Source organism: Dasypus novemcinctus, chromosome 16 (genome assembly GCF_030445035.2).
Source record: "Dasypus novemcinctus isolate mDasNov1 chromosome 16, mDasNov1.1.hap2, whole genome shotgun sequence".
In the NCBI taxonomy this organism is placed as follows: Eukaryota; Metazoa; Chordata; class Mammalia; order Cingulata; family Dasypodidae; genus Dasypus; species Dasypus novemcinctus.
Genome location: NC_080688.1, coordinates 31,611,494 through 31,628,936, shown reverse-complemented (window position 1 = coordinate 31,628,936; position 17,443 = coordinate 31,611,494). Strand labels below are relative to the sequence as shown.

The 17,443-nt window shown below is 38.1% G+C and overlaps 1 protein-coding gene across 32 annotated transcripts in view; it reads right to left on the bottom strand.

Annotated features, from left to right (window-relative positions):
• The window catches only part of DLGAP1 (DLG associated protein 1), a 1,067,602-nt gene that overhangs the window by 209,282 nt on the left and 840,877 nt on the right, over positions 1 to 17,443 (bottom strand). For all 32 annotated transcript variants that reach the window (XM_058277444.2, XM_058277451.1, XM_058277472.2 and 29 more), the window contains 2 exons: positions 12,147 to 12,324; positions 830 to 1,070 (listed from right to left, as the gene is read on the bottom strand). In XM_058277444.2, coding sequence (XP_058133427.1) covers positions 830 to 1,070; positions 12,147 to 12,324 — 419 coding nt within the window. The remainder of the gene's footprint in view (positions 1 to 829; positions 1,071 to 12,146; positions 12,325 to 17,443) is intronic.

Sequence of the window (17,443 nt, the reverse complement as noted above, 5' to 3'; positions counted from 1 at the left end):
ACCGTAGTTAGGCTGAATTCATTCATAAAGTTAAGCCTAGTTAAGATGGGAGGAATTTTCTTGGAACCTAAATGTTATAAAAAATAATAATAATAAACCTGCACATTGTCATGCATAACCTAAGGCAATATTCCTAGGCAGGCTTCGGTGTCATGGAAACTAGTCAAGCTCTGCTGTGCTTCCCATACTCAAAATCTAGTGATTAAAAAATACAGTTCAGTCGCATAAGCCTAAATCCAGTTTAGAGGGGAAAGGAGGTGCTGCATATATTTGAGAGTGGGCTTTAAAATAATGAAATAGCTCTCTGCCTTCTGTTATAATAAAACAAAAATTTCAGCCAATCGCCCATTTCTTTGTTATTTTCTCACTCATTGTGACATTTCCGGTCTTTTGGGGTAGGCACTTTTAGGTTGCCCTGGAATTTAAAAAAATGTTTTCCAAGTCCGTTATGCTCCATAAAGCAGGATGGCTGGCTCATTTAGGGGCCTCGCCCCCGGAGCCTGATTGCCGAGGGACGTTGAGTGGGGGATCTGCAGGCTCCTGTGCTGTCTGTGTGGGATCCTGGAGGGGGACTTCCTACCTGAGCTGTTCCGGGGTGACCCCCATCTTGCCGCCTTGTCTGCTGATACCAGAGATGGAGAGGGGGAGGGAGAAGGGGGCGCGTGGATGTGGCCAGGGGATGCGGACAGAGCGGGCGGGGAAGCAACGCCACCGCCTGGCAGCGCGCGGGTGGCAGTTGGCTCCGGGCCACCAGGAGCGCTAGGAGCCCGCGCGCGGCGCGCGGTTTTCCGGGGACCGCCTGCCCGGGCGGCGCGGCCTCGTCACTCACCGGTGCTGCTCTGGATGGTCCTCACGGTGGTGGTGGTGCGCGGCGGCGACGAGGAGCGCAGCGACACGCACTCGTCGTCCTGGGAGCAGCCCTTCTCGATGGCGCGCACGTAGCTGTGGCTGCGCATGCGGAAGCAGCCGGGCACCGGCAGGTCCAGGGCCTCCACCGCCTGCGACTCCAGCTCGCTGAACACCGACTCGCACACCGACTCGAACTGCCCGTTCACCTCCATCTCGCTCACCTGCGGGGAGCAGAGCGCGTGAAGACGGGGGGCTTCACCTGGTGGGGCGAGGGGGCTCCGAACTTCACCGCAGGCCCCCCCCCCCCCAAAGCAATGCCGGAGTTCCCTTAAATCAAAACGCATTTCATTTTATGTCACGGGCTATACTTGAATGGCATCAACTTTGTAATTCCAAATCAGAAGTCATAGGTTAGGGAGCGGAGGGGGCTCAAGAGTTTGAGCGCCTGCTTCCCACATGCGAGGTCCAGAGTTCAATCCCTGGCCCTGGTACCTCCTGCCCAGCCCCCCACCTCCCCCAAATCATAGATTACATTCTACGGACAAAGTGCTTTGTTTTTATGAAGCGAGAAGCAAACGACCGGAAAGTCTTACTCCAAAGCATGCAGTGTGATAATTCTCCTTATTTATAAACACAACCCCAGGGGAAAATCTTACCTGCCCAAGGTTAGAGTTCATATATTTTAGTATATCTTTCTTTAGCAGCGACATTTTAGAAACTGGTATTTTTAGAGTCTTTTTAAGTGACTAGTTCACCAAATAATTTCAGTGTTGACTGAAACTTAATACAAAAGATGGAAACGGGCCCTATATTTTCTGACAGGATACCCACATTTTGCACAAAAATTAGACCTACCGAAGATATGTCAAAACCTTGAAAAGGATTAAGATTTCAAACTATTTACAGGTTTCACTCTTCTTTATAAGAAGCTGATATGGTCCACAAATTGATTATAAATGTACTTTAAAATTCTTCCGAATGAGGCCTCCCCTTTTGTGAAGAATCAGTTATATATTTGTATTCCTCTGTATAGTAGCAGACCTTTCATTGGGTTTGAGCACCACCTAAGAAAACAATGCCAGATTACATGCTCTAGTTAATTTCTCACCTTGTAGCTGTCTTGATAGAAATTTGAGAGTGTTTTTTCAATTTTATGTTACTTTCCAGAGTTTATCATCTCTATTTTCTCTAATATCAAATTCATGACTCATGAATGTAGACTAAACTACATTTAAACTTAGAACAGATACTGGAAATGAATAAAATTTCTGATAGTATCCTCATTTTGTGCTATCTGAAGATGTGCCCTAGTAACGGCTAGTTTCTTTAAACTTCAGATAAAAATGACCAGTTAAGTTTTGGAAGATCAAGTGCAAAAGAAAATGCATTTCTTAATAATAATTCTTTAGAGTTTAAAATAGTACTTTAAGTAATTTATCTCATTTGGTAAAAAAAATCACTGCACATTTTCAGAGCTTATAGTTATATGTAATAATCATATATAAATGTTTCCTTTCGGTGGTTAGGAAATACATGGAGATACATTTAGGGGTAAAGGGACATGACATCTGCCATTAACGGTCCAATGGAGAGAATGAGAGAAAGAGAGAGCAAATGTGTCAAAATCTTAGCAATCTTACATTTGGTGTATTTCCCTCCCAACCCACCCTATTATTATTTTTTATTTTTATTTATTTTTAAATATTTATTTTTATTTATTTCCCTCTCCCCCCCCCCCCCCCAGTTGTCTATTCTCTGTGTCCATTTGCTGCGTGTTCTTCTTTGTCCGCTTCTGTTGTTGTCAGCGGCACCGGGAATCTGTGACTCTTTTTGTTGCGTCATCTTGTTGTGTCAGCTCTCCGTGTGTGCGGTGCAATTCCTGGGCAGGCTGCACTTTCTTCCACTCTGGGCAGCTCTCCTTACAGGGCACACTCCTTGTGCATGGGGCTCCCCTACGCGGGGGACACCCCTGTGTGGCACGGCACTCCTTGCGCGCATCAGCACTGCGCATGGGCCAGCTCCACGTGGGTCAAGGAGGCCAGGGGTTTGAACCGCGGACCTCCCATGTGGTAGACCGACACCCTATCCATTGGGCCAAGTCCGCTTCCCTATTATTTTTTAAATATATTTTTTATGACAGAGGTTGTAAACTTATGAAACAATCATGCACATGTACAGAATTCCCAAACAACATCTATCAACACACCACAATGTGGTAGAACATTTGTTACAGCCGCTGTTCTCAAGTGGACCAGCTGAGCTTTCCAGTGAATTTCTGATGGTTGTTTTTGTTCTCTTATACTCAAGTCCATCAGGAAAGCTTTTCACTTTCCTTTGTATCCTCTGCACCTATAAGGTTAAAACACAGTCTGATGGCTGTTGGTGGTTTGTTTCTACCTACCTGTATTTTGGGTTCATAAGGATGAGTTTTGGTTTCTCTTATCTAGTTGCTTTTCTGCTTTTATATAGGGACTCAGGGATATAAACAAACAAACAAAAAACCAAAACAAAAAAAACCTTCATGCTGCCACCATAACTCTCTTCTGTAAATCCCTAATATATTATTCTTAGTAATTGTATAATATTGTATAGTATGACTATACAATAATTTATTTAACCACTCTTCTGTGCATGACAATTTAGTTTTGACCATAGATATCATGCTATGCCAAACATCATCGTGCATTTATCTTCACATTCTGGTGCTTTTATTTCCGTATTATAAAATTTCAAAAGTGGATTTCCTGTGCCAAGAGATATTTATTTTACTATTTTGTAGATGTCACCAATTTACTTTCTAAAACAATTGTAGCAGTTTACTCTCCAAACAGTCAGAAAGACAACTCATTTCTCAACATGGTTACCAGAACTGGGTGTGAGAAGTTTTAAATTATTTTGCCCCTTTGATAGGTCAAAAATGATATTGTGTTATTATGATTTGCATTTTCCAGCCTACTGGTGTGAGTTCCTGTTCCAAAAATTATTGGCCTTTGTGTTTCTTTTTCTCAGATTTTCTGATTCCTAAGTCTTGCCCCAAATTCTGTTGAGTTGTTTATCTTTTCTTACTAATTGGTAGTAGTATTTCAAGCAACTGAAATATTAACCTTTTTTTCTTAAAGCATTTAAATACCACTCACCAATTGTATTTTAACTGTATGATGTTTTTTGCCATGCAGGAATATTTAATTTTTAGTTAGACTATATGTTAATCTTTTACATTATGTTTTTTTGGAATTCTTGTTTTACTAAAAAATATAATCCTCACCACAATACTATACACTAATTTCCTGTTTAATATTTTTGTTATTTTATGCTTTTTGCTTAGATTTAAAATTCACTTGGATTTATTTTTTATATGGGATGAAGGGAGGGTTTAATGCTTTTACTGCTATACTATGAGCAATTTGCTTGAATTCTCTGAGTCTAACATTCCTCAGTCATAAAATGGACAGAACACCACCTATCTTAGATGGATGTTTTAAGGATAAATATAAAACAATATACAAAAATGCATATTTTATTTCTAGGCACATGGAAGACACTCCATGAATGGTTGCTATTAGTTTGTGAGAATGTATATTGAAGTAGGAAGGATTAGTGGAAATAAGGAGACAGTTTTTCCAACACTCTGAGATAGAGTTCATAAATTAAGAAATCATCTTTCTTATGGAGTTGATGTGAAATTAATGAGATGACATGCAAATTTTCTAGCATATATGCGGTAATCAATAAACAGTGATATTACATTGTATCATTTCCATTTTTACTACTAGTATTATTAGCAATATTACTGCCAACTTATACCAGCAGGCCTGGAAGAAACCTACCAAGTAGGAGTGAAGATATTTGGGTTGTCTAGGTTCTGTCACTGACTGGCTGTATACCCACAGAGGGTTAATTCATCTGGGTTTCCGTTTCTTTACATTTAATTGAAGGGATAGCCTAAGTCAAAAGTCACAGCGAAGCTGCTGCTATTGCAATTGAGCACATACCTGGCTAGTTACATTTATTTTTTTCTTTAAAATGATGTAGAAACACTGTAATGTGTGGCCGGGCAAAATATGCCTGTGGACTTTAGTTTGACATTCCAGATCAAGATATTTAAGATTAAAGCTTGAAATAAATTAAGACACAAATTAAGCTAATTTGGAAGTGGCAATTACAGCACCAAATATTTTAAAAAATATCTATCTATAATTCTTTCTTCTCACAAGCCCCCACTTTATTAGATGTATATCTAATGAAAATATAAAAGGTGAATAAACAGGAAAAGATGCCTCATGATTCTTTAGCATTCAAATACCATCTGTTTTTCAGGTATTTTATTTCTATGAGGTTTGAATGGCAGAAACAAACAATTTAGTTATTCTAGACCAATTTCTTGGCTTACAAAATTCTACTTTGCTGGACATTGTAGATCCTCCCAGGGCCCACTGGATGGAACGTGGGAGAGTATGGGCTATGATGTGGACCATTAACCATGAGGTGCAGCGATGCCCAGAGATGTACTCACCAAATGCAATGGATGTGTCATGATGATGGGGGAGAGTGTTGCTGTGGGGGGAGTGGTGGGGTGGGGGCGGTGGGGGTGAACGGGGACCTCATATTTTTTTAATGTAATATTTTTAAAAAATGAATTAAAAAATTTAAAAAAAAACAAAACAAAATTCTACTTTGATCTTTCTAGGAGGCTTTGATGAATAACATCAGGTTTTAAAAAGGAATAGGGCACAATGCACTTTAATCTATACTGTTAAAGCTGCTCTTAATGATCTATAAGCGAGAATATCTCTAACACCATAAAAGCCCCCCCTCCCCCTTTTTGAAAAGTCTGGAGTACATATGGAAGAATTATTTGAAGAGGAAAGGAACTATTCTCTTGTGAATAATAGAGAACGTTGCGACGGTAATAGAAAATTTGAAATGACCCATTAAGGGACTGGGTTATTTGAAAATTGAATATGGAACCAGAAAAATGATGTATCATAAGGATTCCATTAAGGAGGGCCATTCTTTCTGTATTGTACTTAAGGCCAAACGATTACACTACTGAACTGTAGAGCTTGACCCAGCCTCGCATTGCTGATGTCTTACTGGCTGTCACTGGGAAATGACGTCTCAAGGAAGATCAGGCAAGCAGCGAGGGGATGACACACGGTCAGCTGCGTGGGCACAATATCCCACTGTCCTGCTGGGGGAAATGACAGGTTTGCCTATTTGAAATGTAAAAACTACGAAAACCAGGAATGTGTACAAATATTTTTCCAACAATTTTTTTTCCATTTTAAAAACAATTTATTGAAGTATACCATTCATACACAAACATACATAAACAATAAGTGTACAGTAAAAGTTGTGAACTTATAAAACAAACACGCATAACATCATACAGGGCTTTCATACATCACCCCATCACCAACACCTTGCATTGTTGTGAAACATTGGTAACAAATTATGGAAAAGCACCGACAAAGTATTACTGCTAACTATAGCCTGTATCTTATATTTGGTGTATTTCCCCCCCAACCCATCTTATTATTATTTTTTGTTCCTAAACCATATAATTTATCTAAAGTGAACAATCAGTGGCATTTGGCATAATCCCCAAATTGCACATTCATCACTTCGATCAATATTAGAGCACTTTCACTACTCCAAAAAATGAAAAATAACAAAGACCAAACCACTATCATACCCATATGTTAGCGCTATAATTACAAATCCTATGATGTGCCTTCACCAATTCTGTTCATTTCCAAACATTTCCAAACAACTTTTTACAATTCTGCACAGATTAAACCTCAGCTTTCCATTATCTTACCACATTATTTTCTCTGGTGACTTATACTCTAGCTATTAATTCCATGAGTTTACTCATTATATTTATTTAGCAAAATCATACACTATTTGTCCTTTTATGCCTGACTTGCTTCACTTAATGTCTTCCAAGTTCATCCTCACTGTCATATGCTTCACAACTTTATTTCTTCTTATGGCTGAACACTATTCATCATGTATACACCACAATTTGTTTATTCATTTGTCAGCTGATAGACACCTGGATTGCTTCCATCTTTTGGCAATTGTGAGTAATGTTGCTATGAATACTTGTGTGCAGATGTCTGTTCATGTCGCTGTTCTCAGTTCTTCTGGGCACATATCTAGTAGCAGTATTGCCAGATCACACTATAGAATCTAGATCTATATCTAACTTAGGTAGGAACCGCCAAACAGATGTCCACAGTGGCTGTACCCTACTCCATTCCCACCAACAGTGAATAAGCATTCCTAGCTCTCCACATTCTCTCCCACACTTGTAGTTTCCAATTCGGATGTCTTTTATTTTATTTTATTTTTCTTGTCTAATTGCTCTAGTTAGAACTTCTAGCACAATAATGAATAACAATGGTAACAGTGGGCATCCATGTCTTTTCCTGATCCTGGAGGGAAAACTTTCAACCTCTCCCCATTGAGTATGATGTTGGCTGTGGGTTTTTCATATACAGCCTTTATTATGTTGAGGAACTTGCTTTCTATACCTACCTTTTGAAATGTTTTTATCAAGAAAGTATGCTGGATTTTGACAAATGCCTATTCTGCATCAGTTGAGAAGATCATGTAGTTTTCCCCTTTGGTTTGTTAAAGTGGCATATTACATTAATTTATTTTCTTATGTTGAATCACCTTTGCATACCAGGAATAAAATGCACTTGATCATTATGTATAACTGTTTTTATGTGCTGTTGGATTTGATATGCAAGTATTTTGTTGAGAATTTTTGTATCTATGTTCCTTAGAGACTGGTCTATAATTTTCTTTTGAGTATGTTTATCTGGCTTTGGTATTAGGGTGATGTTGGATTCATAAAATGTATTGGGTAATTTTCCCTTCTCTTCAATTTTTTGAAGAGTTTAAACAAGATTGGTGTTAATTCTTCCCAAAATGCTTGGTAGAATTCACATGTGAAGACATCTGGTTCTAGACTTTTCTTTATTGGGAGTTTTTTGACAAATGATTCAACTTCTTTGATATGTGATTAGTTTGTTAAGTTCTTGTATTTCTTGTAGAGTCAGTCTAGTTTTTTTGGCATACAGTTTCTTATAATGTTCTCCTATGATTCATTTTATTTCTGTGGGGTCAGTTGTAATTACTCTTGTTTCTGGTTTTACTGATTTGCCTCTTCTCTCTTTTTTTCTTTGTTAGCCTTGCTGCTAAGGGTTTGTCAGTTTTATTTATTTTATCAAAGAACAGCTTTTGGTTTTATTGATTTTCTCTATTGTATTTTGTTCTCGATTTCATTTTTTTCCCTGCTCTAATCTTTATTATTTCTTTCTTTTTGCTTGCTTTGGGATTGGTTTGCTGTTCTTTTTCTAGTTCCTCCAGTTCAGTTAGATCTTTGATTTTAGTTCTTTCTTCTTTTTTAATATAGGCATTTAGGGCTATAAATTTCCCTCTCAATACTGCCTTCACTGTATCCCTTAAGTTTAATAAATTGTTTTCTTGTTTTCATTTGTCTTATGATATCAACTAATTTCTCTTGCAATTTCTTTTTTGACCCATTGATTGTTTAGTAGTGTGTTGTTTAGCCTCCATATATTTGCAAATTACCCCTTTTCCTGCCTATTATTGATTTTCAGCTCCATTCCATTATGATCAGAGAAGATGTTTTGTATAATTTCAATCTTAAATTTATTGAGGGCTGTTTTGTGGCCTAAAATGTGGTCTATCCTGGAGAAAGATCCATCAGCACTTGAGAAGACTGTATAAATTGCTGATTTGGGGTGCAATGTTCTGTACATGTCTGTCAGACCCAGTTCGTTTATAATATTGTTCATGTTCTCTGTTTCCTTGTTGATCTTCTTTCTAGTTGTTTTATCTATGATGTGAGTTGCATGTTGAAGTCTCCATCTATTATTATAGAGACATCTATTTCTCCTTTCTGTTTTGCTAGAGTTTGCCTCATGTATTTTGGGGTACCCTGCTGAGATACATACATACTATTAATATATAATGGCTTTCTATATCTCTGATCCCTTTTTTTCATTTAAAGTCTGTTTTGTCTGACACCAGTATAGCTACCTCTGCTCTCTTTTGGCTACCATTTATGTGAAATATCTTTTTCCAGTCTTTCACTTTAAGTCTATTTGTATCCTCTGGTCTAAGATGAGTCTCCTGCAGATAGCAAATGGATGGTCATGTTTTCTTATCCATTCTGTCAGCCTATGTCTTTTGTTTGGGGAGTTTAATCCACTTGCATTCAATGCTATTCTAGGGGTTCTTAAGCTTTTTTTTGTTCCACGGACCCCTTTGCCAGTCAGGTGAAAACCACAGAACCCTTACTAAGTCCACACCATACTGTGTGTTATTTAATTCATGAACACATTCCTGCAAGAATAATTTTTTAAAATATTTAAATTCAAGCTCACAGACCCCTGGTTAAGAACTCCTGCTGTAAAGGCATTACTTACTTTAGCCATTTTATCCTTTTGCTTTCATATGTCATATCTTATTTTTGTCCAACTTTTTACCTATTTGGTTTTCCTTTCTAATAGTCTTCACTTCTATACTTTCCTCCAAGCCTCTCTCTCTTCTCTTTTCTTTTCTGGTGAGAGAACTCCCTTTAGTGTTTCCTGCAGAGCTAAATTTTTGTTTATGAACTCTTAGTTTTTGTTTATCTGTGAATATTTTATGCTTGTCATCATATTTGAAGGACAGTTTTGCTGGGTAAGTAATTCCTGGCTGGAAGCTTTTCCTCTTTCAGTACGTTAATTATATCACACCACTGACTTCTTGCATCCATGATTTCTGAAAAGAAATCTGCTCTAGGTCTTATTGGTTGTCCCTTTTATGTGATGCTTCACTTTTCCCTTGCTACTTTCAGAAATTTCTCTTTATCTTTGGCATTTTGCATATTATGTTCTTGGGGTAGGTTTATTTGGATTTTTAAAAAAATGTATTTTTTTAAAAAGATACTTAGATTACACAAAATGTTACACACAAAAGTATAAGGGCTTCCTATATGCCCCACTCCCCACACCTTCTATCCTTCCCCACATTAACAACTTCTTTCATTAGTGTGGTAATTCATTGCAGTTGATGACACATTTGGAGCATTGCCACTAAGCATGGGTTATAATTTACTCTGTAGTTTACACTCTCTTCCCCTCAATTCGGTAGGTTATGGCAGGATATATAATGGCCTGTATCTGTCATTGCAATGATATTCAGATAAATTCCAAGTCCTGAAAATGCCCTCATATTACACCTCTTTTTCCCTCTCCCTGCCTTTAGCTGTATTTATTCCAATTAGAGTACACAATGCTTCCTGGAAAAGTATACCCATGTCTTTCATGAGCATTGGGAATTTTTCAGCCATTATTTCTTCAAATACTCTTCTGCCCCTTTTCCCTTTTCATCTCCTTCTGGAACTCCCATAACATGTATGTCGGTGTCCTTCATGTTATCGTTCAACTCCCTGAGCCTCTGCTCACTTTTTCCATTCTTTTCTCTCTCTATTGTTCTCTCTCTTCAATTTCATTTGTTCTTTCCTGTACACCCCACTGATTCTTTCTTCCATGATATCAAATCTGCTGTTGTATGCCTCTATTGTATATCTTGGAGAGGGTGGCAGGAAAGGCACCTGCTTGCCTCTTTTATGATTATTTTTCCATTTTCATGCACTTCTCTGGTCTGGTTGGCAGATGGGGGTCTGTGGAAGACTCCAGGAGCTCGGTGGGATTGAATTCAGTGTAACTCCTTGGGTGGGCCTGAGGTGCAGAAGCTGTGTCCTCAGGACTGACCAAGACTCACAAACAAAATTTCTCAGAGGCTGTTCTCCACCCTTGGCCATCCAGACTCTCCCTCTCTCTGCCTCCTCAGCAACCAGACTGGGGCAATAGGAAAGGTGTTTGAGAGAGGAAATGATCTTTAACTTCCTGCCGGTCCTCAGTGCAAACAATATCTCAGCCCCGCTCGGCCTGGAAGTGTATGACCGCCTCCAATGCAGGAGACCAAATTTGCTGGCCAAAATCTCAATATGCTGTAGGCTATGTCTCTCCCTCTTCCCTTTCTTGGGAAAGAAGACCCCTGCCGCCCCTCATTCTGCAGGCACTGCAGGAACTGTCATCCACAGACTGCTATTTGCTCTGTAGGTGGGGGGATGGGGGCTGCTGCTACTTTTGTAGCTCTATTCACTGAACTTTCATCAAGCTGAGATTCCTTTCCTTTGTCCCTCTCTCTTCTGGTTGGTGTCTTGCCTTCCTCTGGTGTCCTGAGTCCCAGAGCAGCCTTCCAGACAGTCTCTGCCTGTCTTCTAGTTATTTTTTTCTGGGAGAGAAGTTATCCCTTCACCTCTCCACTCTTTGTCTTCTCCAAAGCCCATACAAAGTTTTTGAAACCCACTAAAGTGTTCTTCAGGGAAGACAGCTGGATTTCTAAACCACAGAAGACTATGTGATCATTAGGCTATCCAGAATAAAGACATGCTTAAATCTCCAAATATTGCTGATTATGAAAAAACTAAGGACAAAGCGAGTCTGAATTCCCTAATTGTTTGGATCTATACTATAAAAAAGTGGGAAAAGGAGAATTCCACAAATTATAGACATAATTCTTCACTAATTCCTATGGTATCAATAATGAGTATACAACAACAACAACAAAAAACCCAAATTCGAAACTGTGCCAAAATGAGACACTAAATTTATCTGTTATTAGAGATATGATCATGTATATCAGTAGACAAGCATAAACTAGCACAAATATTTAGGTGTAGTCAGGGTAGACTAGAGGAGTCTGAGCTGAATATTTTGGATGCAGCTTTAAGTCACCCAGTCCTGTGGACCAATTCTTAGAGGCAGGATTTTGTCCCCTTACCAAGATGCAGCACTCACAAGATTGTATCTTGTTCACTGTCCCTGGATCCCTGTCTTGATTACCTGCTGGGTGCTTTAGTCCTCTTACGATTAGAATGCTACCTGTGGATTTGGCAGTCATGTCTACCCTGCCTTCCCATCCTTCAAGCATCTTAATGCCTGAAGCCTCCCCCACCACCTCCCTGCTGACAAGTTCGTTGGTGATGACTGACCACCCCTGAGCTTCAGTTTCCCATCCATTGTGTGTTAGCCTCCTCCCTTCCCGGTAGATGGTGGATCCCAGTTGCTTGCTGCTGCCAAACTCCTGGAACAGTCCTTGTGGCCTTTGGACTGGACCCGCTCGGCAAGCAACTGCCTCCACACCTCGTGCCCCATCCCCTGTCGCTGAGCCCCAACAGTGAGGGACCCTTGGCCGCTGCTGACCTGGCTGATGGTGCTCATGGCTCGCATGTAGCTCTCATTCCTGGAGCGGAACTTTGGAGACGTGAGCAGGCCTGCAGGGTCCAGGCTGTCCAGGCTTCGGTTGATGGAGACTTCGCTCACCGCCCGCAGGTAACTGTGACTCCGGATCTGGAGTTTGGGCGAGTGCTCATTGGAAATCCTAGAAGGGAACAATGGAAGAGGCACCTGTGGTCATACCCCCAAATGTAGGCAGAATCAAACGTGCAGTGCTACGTAGATAGCCCCCTAAAGACAGGAGCCAACAACATAGATGCTCTCCTACATGGCTCAACTGCCCTCACGTTGTCTCAGAAGGGAAATTGATAGGAAATCACCAAGGCCTGAGGACATTAGAGAGCAGTTAAGACCCTCTTCAACTCATGAAATAATTTCCCTATTCACATTTTCCTAGGTAGCCTATGGAGGGAGTTGATAGCAGCAACGACTCTGCCCTAGACCTTCTGTCTTGTGTAATCTGTAAGCTTTTCCTTTGTACTCATGTCTTTCCCATAATGATCATTTTATTTTGGGACTTTGTAGAAATGGCAAGTGTTTCTCTACTTTGTCTCTATCTCGATCTCTGTCTATCTATCCATCCATCCATCTAAGCATATCAACCTTTCATTATCATCATCATCTTTATTGTCCATTTATCTATCTGTCCATCTAATCATTTTTAACTGGCTCGCTTAGTTGAGATTGAATTTAGTGAATAATCCTCACACTGAAATGCACGTAACTCTAAAGCTTTAATAAAAAAACAAGCCTTTACATACTTTATGCTCTCTAGACTTTTTCCAAAATGCATTTAAAAATGATGAAAGTAGGAAATGCTCATTGTAAAAGCCAACCTATGCAGAAGTGTAGAAAGCAGAAAGGGGGTCTCTTTCTGATCCCTGCCTTGCCTCCTTAGGTCCACACTACTCATAGCAGTTTGGTGTATATCTTTTTTTTTTTTCATTTCTATACATATATAAACAATTTATTTAAACACTAGTACTTTAAAAAGTTTGCTCTCATGTAGGATTCAAGGTGATTTTTAGTTATTTTTGCTATAACATTGCTTGTAATTAAAAAATAAGTTGATAAAAAGAATGATGTATGCCTAACATATTATTTATCATTACCCTGGAGGTCTTAGACAATGAAATCAGAAAAGAAAAATAGGGAATATAAATATAAACATCAAAGGAAGTGATATATTTTGAGCATTTATATGTTTTATAATAATTCCTTGGAAAATAAAAGAAAATCAACCGAAAAACTATTAGAACTAATGAAAGAGATCTCCAAGGTAGCTAGATACAAGGTAAAAATACAAATAGTAACAGCTTTTCTATATACTATTATCACTAAATAGAAATTTTAATTAAAAAATTCCATTTAAAATCGCAAAATATTAAAAGATAACTAGAAATTATAAAAAGAAATGCACAAGAATTTTGTGAAGAAAGCTACAGAAAAATCCTATGGAAGACAATTAGCAAGATTAAATAAATGCAAAAGAAAATGATTTTTATAGCAGAAATACTTAAAATTGTGAAAAATTTAATTTCTTCCTAAATTTATATATCTGATGCAATTGCAATAAATATCCCCACAGAATTTTAAAATAGAAAGTAATAAACTAATTTTAAAGTTTATTCATGGGTTCATAGTATTATTCATAATCACTAAAAGATGGAAACAGTCCCAGTGTCCATCAACTGATGAATGGATACACTAAATTATGGTGTATATTCATATAATGGAATATTATTTGGCCATCAAAAGGATTGAAGTACTGATACAACTACAACATGGATGAATCTTGAAAATATCATGGTAAATAAAAGAAGCCAGATACAAAAGACCATCTATTGTATGATTCCATTTTTATGTAATGTCTAGAACCTGCAAATATATAAAGCTAGAAAACAGATCAGTGATTGCCAACAACTGAGGGTGGGGGCTGGTGGTGAGATTGGGGCATGATAACTAAAGGGTATAGAGTTCTTTTATGGGTGATGAAACTATTTGAAAATTAATGGTGGCTGTGGTCGCACAACTCTGTGACTACCACCAACCACCGAATTATACAGTTTAAATGGGTGAATTGTATGGTATGTGCATTCTATCTCAATAAAGCAGCAACAAAAAAATTTTGAGACCTTAAAATAATCAGATTGGTTTATGAAGAGAGTTTAGAGAGTTCATTGATTTCGGGGAATGTGTATCCTAAATACTATTTAGAATATAAATGGCTGTAGCAAATTCAAGAGCAACGTTAATAGGATAAATCAGTAATTAAAATGTGCATCTTCTTTGACACAACAATTCTATTTCTAGGACTCCAACCTGAAAAAAGGCTTGTAAACGTACACAAAAATAAGTTCAAGGGTTTCTACTGTAGAATTGTTTTTAATAGGAAAAAGCAAAGCCATCATAAATGGCAACAAATAGAAATAGGACAGTGATTAGATAGATCATGGTACACCCATGCTATGAAATATTACCCTAGAATATTAAGTTATATCTATATGCTATTGCATGGAATAATATATTATTGAGAGAAGAAAAGCAAGTCGCAGAACACTGTCTGACAAGACACATATATACTCAACCTCTTCCCACCCTTCCCTTTTGTCAGTGCACAGGAGAACATCTGGAAGAACTTTAGACCAGCTCTAGACATATATGAAGGGAAGTGGGTGGGTTTTAGTGCTGTGGCAGGGAGGTGGGAGGGGAAGGACTTTCTCCTTGTTGCTCTATGTATTTCTGTACTGCTTGTTCCTCTTTGTAGATTTTACAATGAACATGTATATGTTTTGGAATTTAACTAAAAGAAAAAGGAAACAATTGAAGAAGAAAGAAAAACAAAAAAGAAAAGAAAAGAAGAAAAGAAAAGGGCAAGAGAATGGTCCTGGATAAAAAAGCTTATAGACTCTTGGTGGGACCATAAATTTGGGAAGCATTTTTTTTCTTCAGTGTGTTTCAAAAGCCTTAAAACTGCAAAATCTTTGACTTGGTAATTCCCCTTCTAGGATGTGTTCTAAGGGAATTGTCAATGATATGAACAAACATTTGTACACATCATTATTTCCCAGAGTGTTATTTAAAATAGCGAAAATCCTGGAAATAATTCAAATATTTAACAATTAGGTAATGGATAAGTAGATATTAGTGTAGCTGTACGATGGAATAACATTCCAAGATTTAAAAAATTTTTATGTTCACAATGTAAGTGAGAAAAGCAAGCTACCTTTTGTTTGCTAGTATACATACTTACACACATACATAAATGAAAAATTCTAAAAGAAAACACAAGAATATTAATTATATAATTAGCTTACAAGCAATTTCAAGTTTTCTTCATATTTTTTTCATTTTCCATTTTTATAAGAAAATATTACTTTTGTCATCAGAAAATATTTCATGTTTATGATCCAACAATTGCTGTTTTAAAAACCCAATGAATAATCCTTTACAAGGAAGTGTGTTCAGTTAGTGCAGATGACAGCTAAACATTTCCAATATTAAATGGAAATCCATTGCTGCTCTTGTCAACTTTAGCAGCAATGACATTGTGACATTAGTATTTGTGTGTGCCTGGCTCAAGAAAATTACACATGGCTATATATTTATAACAAAGATTTGCTTTTCAAGTGAAGATGGTAATTTGAACATTTTCGATGAACAATAATCCCTTTAGTTACATGTTTTATCTCTGACACAGCACTGAGGCAAGCTTTGAGAGATGCATTATAGTTATGGCTAAATATGACAGTAAAGATATTCCCCAGCTTCCAAATGGCCTCTTAGTAGCAATGTACTGAGTATAAGACTGTACACATTCTTAAAGCATGTATGTAATTACTTAAATATAACAGCCAAAAAAAGGCAGCCTCTGTAATACTAAAACTTGGGAATTTGATTAGCAGCTACCTTTTGCAATTGCGTGAATAGAGGGACCAAATTAAATGGATCTAGAATATAATACCAACAACAACTCTCTTATATGTCTTACTATTATAAAAGAGAAATGGATTGCTTTAGAAATGTTCCCCATGGATCCTTCCTGTAGCTGTCAAATATGAAAATGCCTCTGCCAACTTAAGCAAATATTTTCCAAGTGTGATGGGCTATTATGGCGATTCACCTTGGGTCACTTTATAAATGCCCATCCCCCAAATCACAACCATAAGACAAATAAACAGAATTCCATTTGAGATCTTTTAAAGAAAAAGAGCAACCTGGCTAGAAGCATTTATAACTTGAAGTTCACTTCCCCCTAGAAATTAAGAGTTAGATGACAAATGAGCTTCTCTGACTGTTTTGCATCCTGACCCAGAGCAGTGATATTGCCAACATAAATGATGATGCTATTCCAAATGTGTATCAGGGCAGCAAGGGTGCTGGTGTTTCATAAATGGTGGATATGCAAGAGAAGAAGTGAAAGTCTGGTGTTTTGAAAAATGAGTGTCCACTGGCTGAGATGGGGAAATGGCAGCATTATCGCAGCAATCACTCACCCTGACCACTTGTTATGAAATGAGGCATAATTCCAAAATTTCAAAGTGAAAAATCATCCAGAAGGGTTTGAACAGTTCTCCCTTGGTGAGTCATTCCTGATAAAACAAAGCATTCTTTAATAATGATTCATACACTAAATATTTTATGGAAATGAACTCCCTTACCCTGTCCACTTAGATAGCAGAGCTGACAGCTATCGATATAAAGGGTACAGGATACGGAAACACACATTAGAGAAACACTCATTAAAGAAATACCAAATTGGAGCGTGTTGATTACTTTATCGTCCCCTCAAAGGAAAGTTGATATTCTAAGAAGAAAGGGAGTGTACGTACACATTCAGAAATGTTAGCTCTCTTGTTAGATGAATTACTTTTCACTGTTGGCCTATTGAAATGACATTAATCTTTGCCACTGTTCTCTATGAGTTACTTACGCTAAGTTAACCTTTCATGGCCTGTAAGAACTGAGCTGAGATTTTGGCCTGTCTGGGTTGGTGAGTCCCATTCATTAACATGTCCTGTATGTGAACCCAAAGACGGGAGGCTGTTAGGTGATGGGGGGGCAGCTACACAAACAAGCTGGTCCAATGAATCAGGACAGCTGCCGTTGCAAAGAAGACAAAATGCAATGCTACTCAGACCACAAAGTTTTAAACCAATGTTCCAAAACAGAAAATTGTTAGCTTTTGAAATATATGACTAAAAATATGACTTCAAATGGTTGGGATTTTTCCCCCAGAGAAGGAAATGCTTCATGCATCTAGA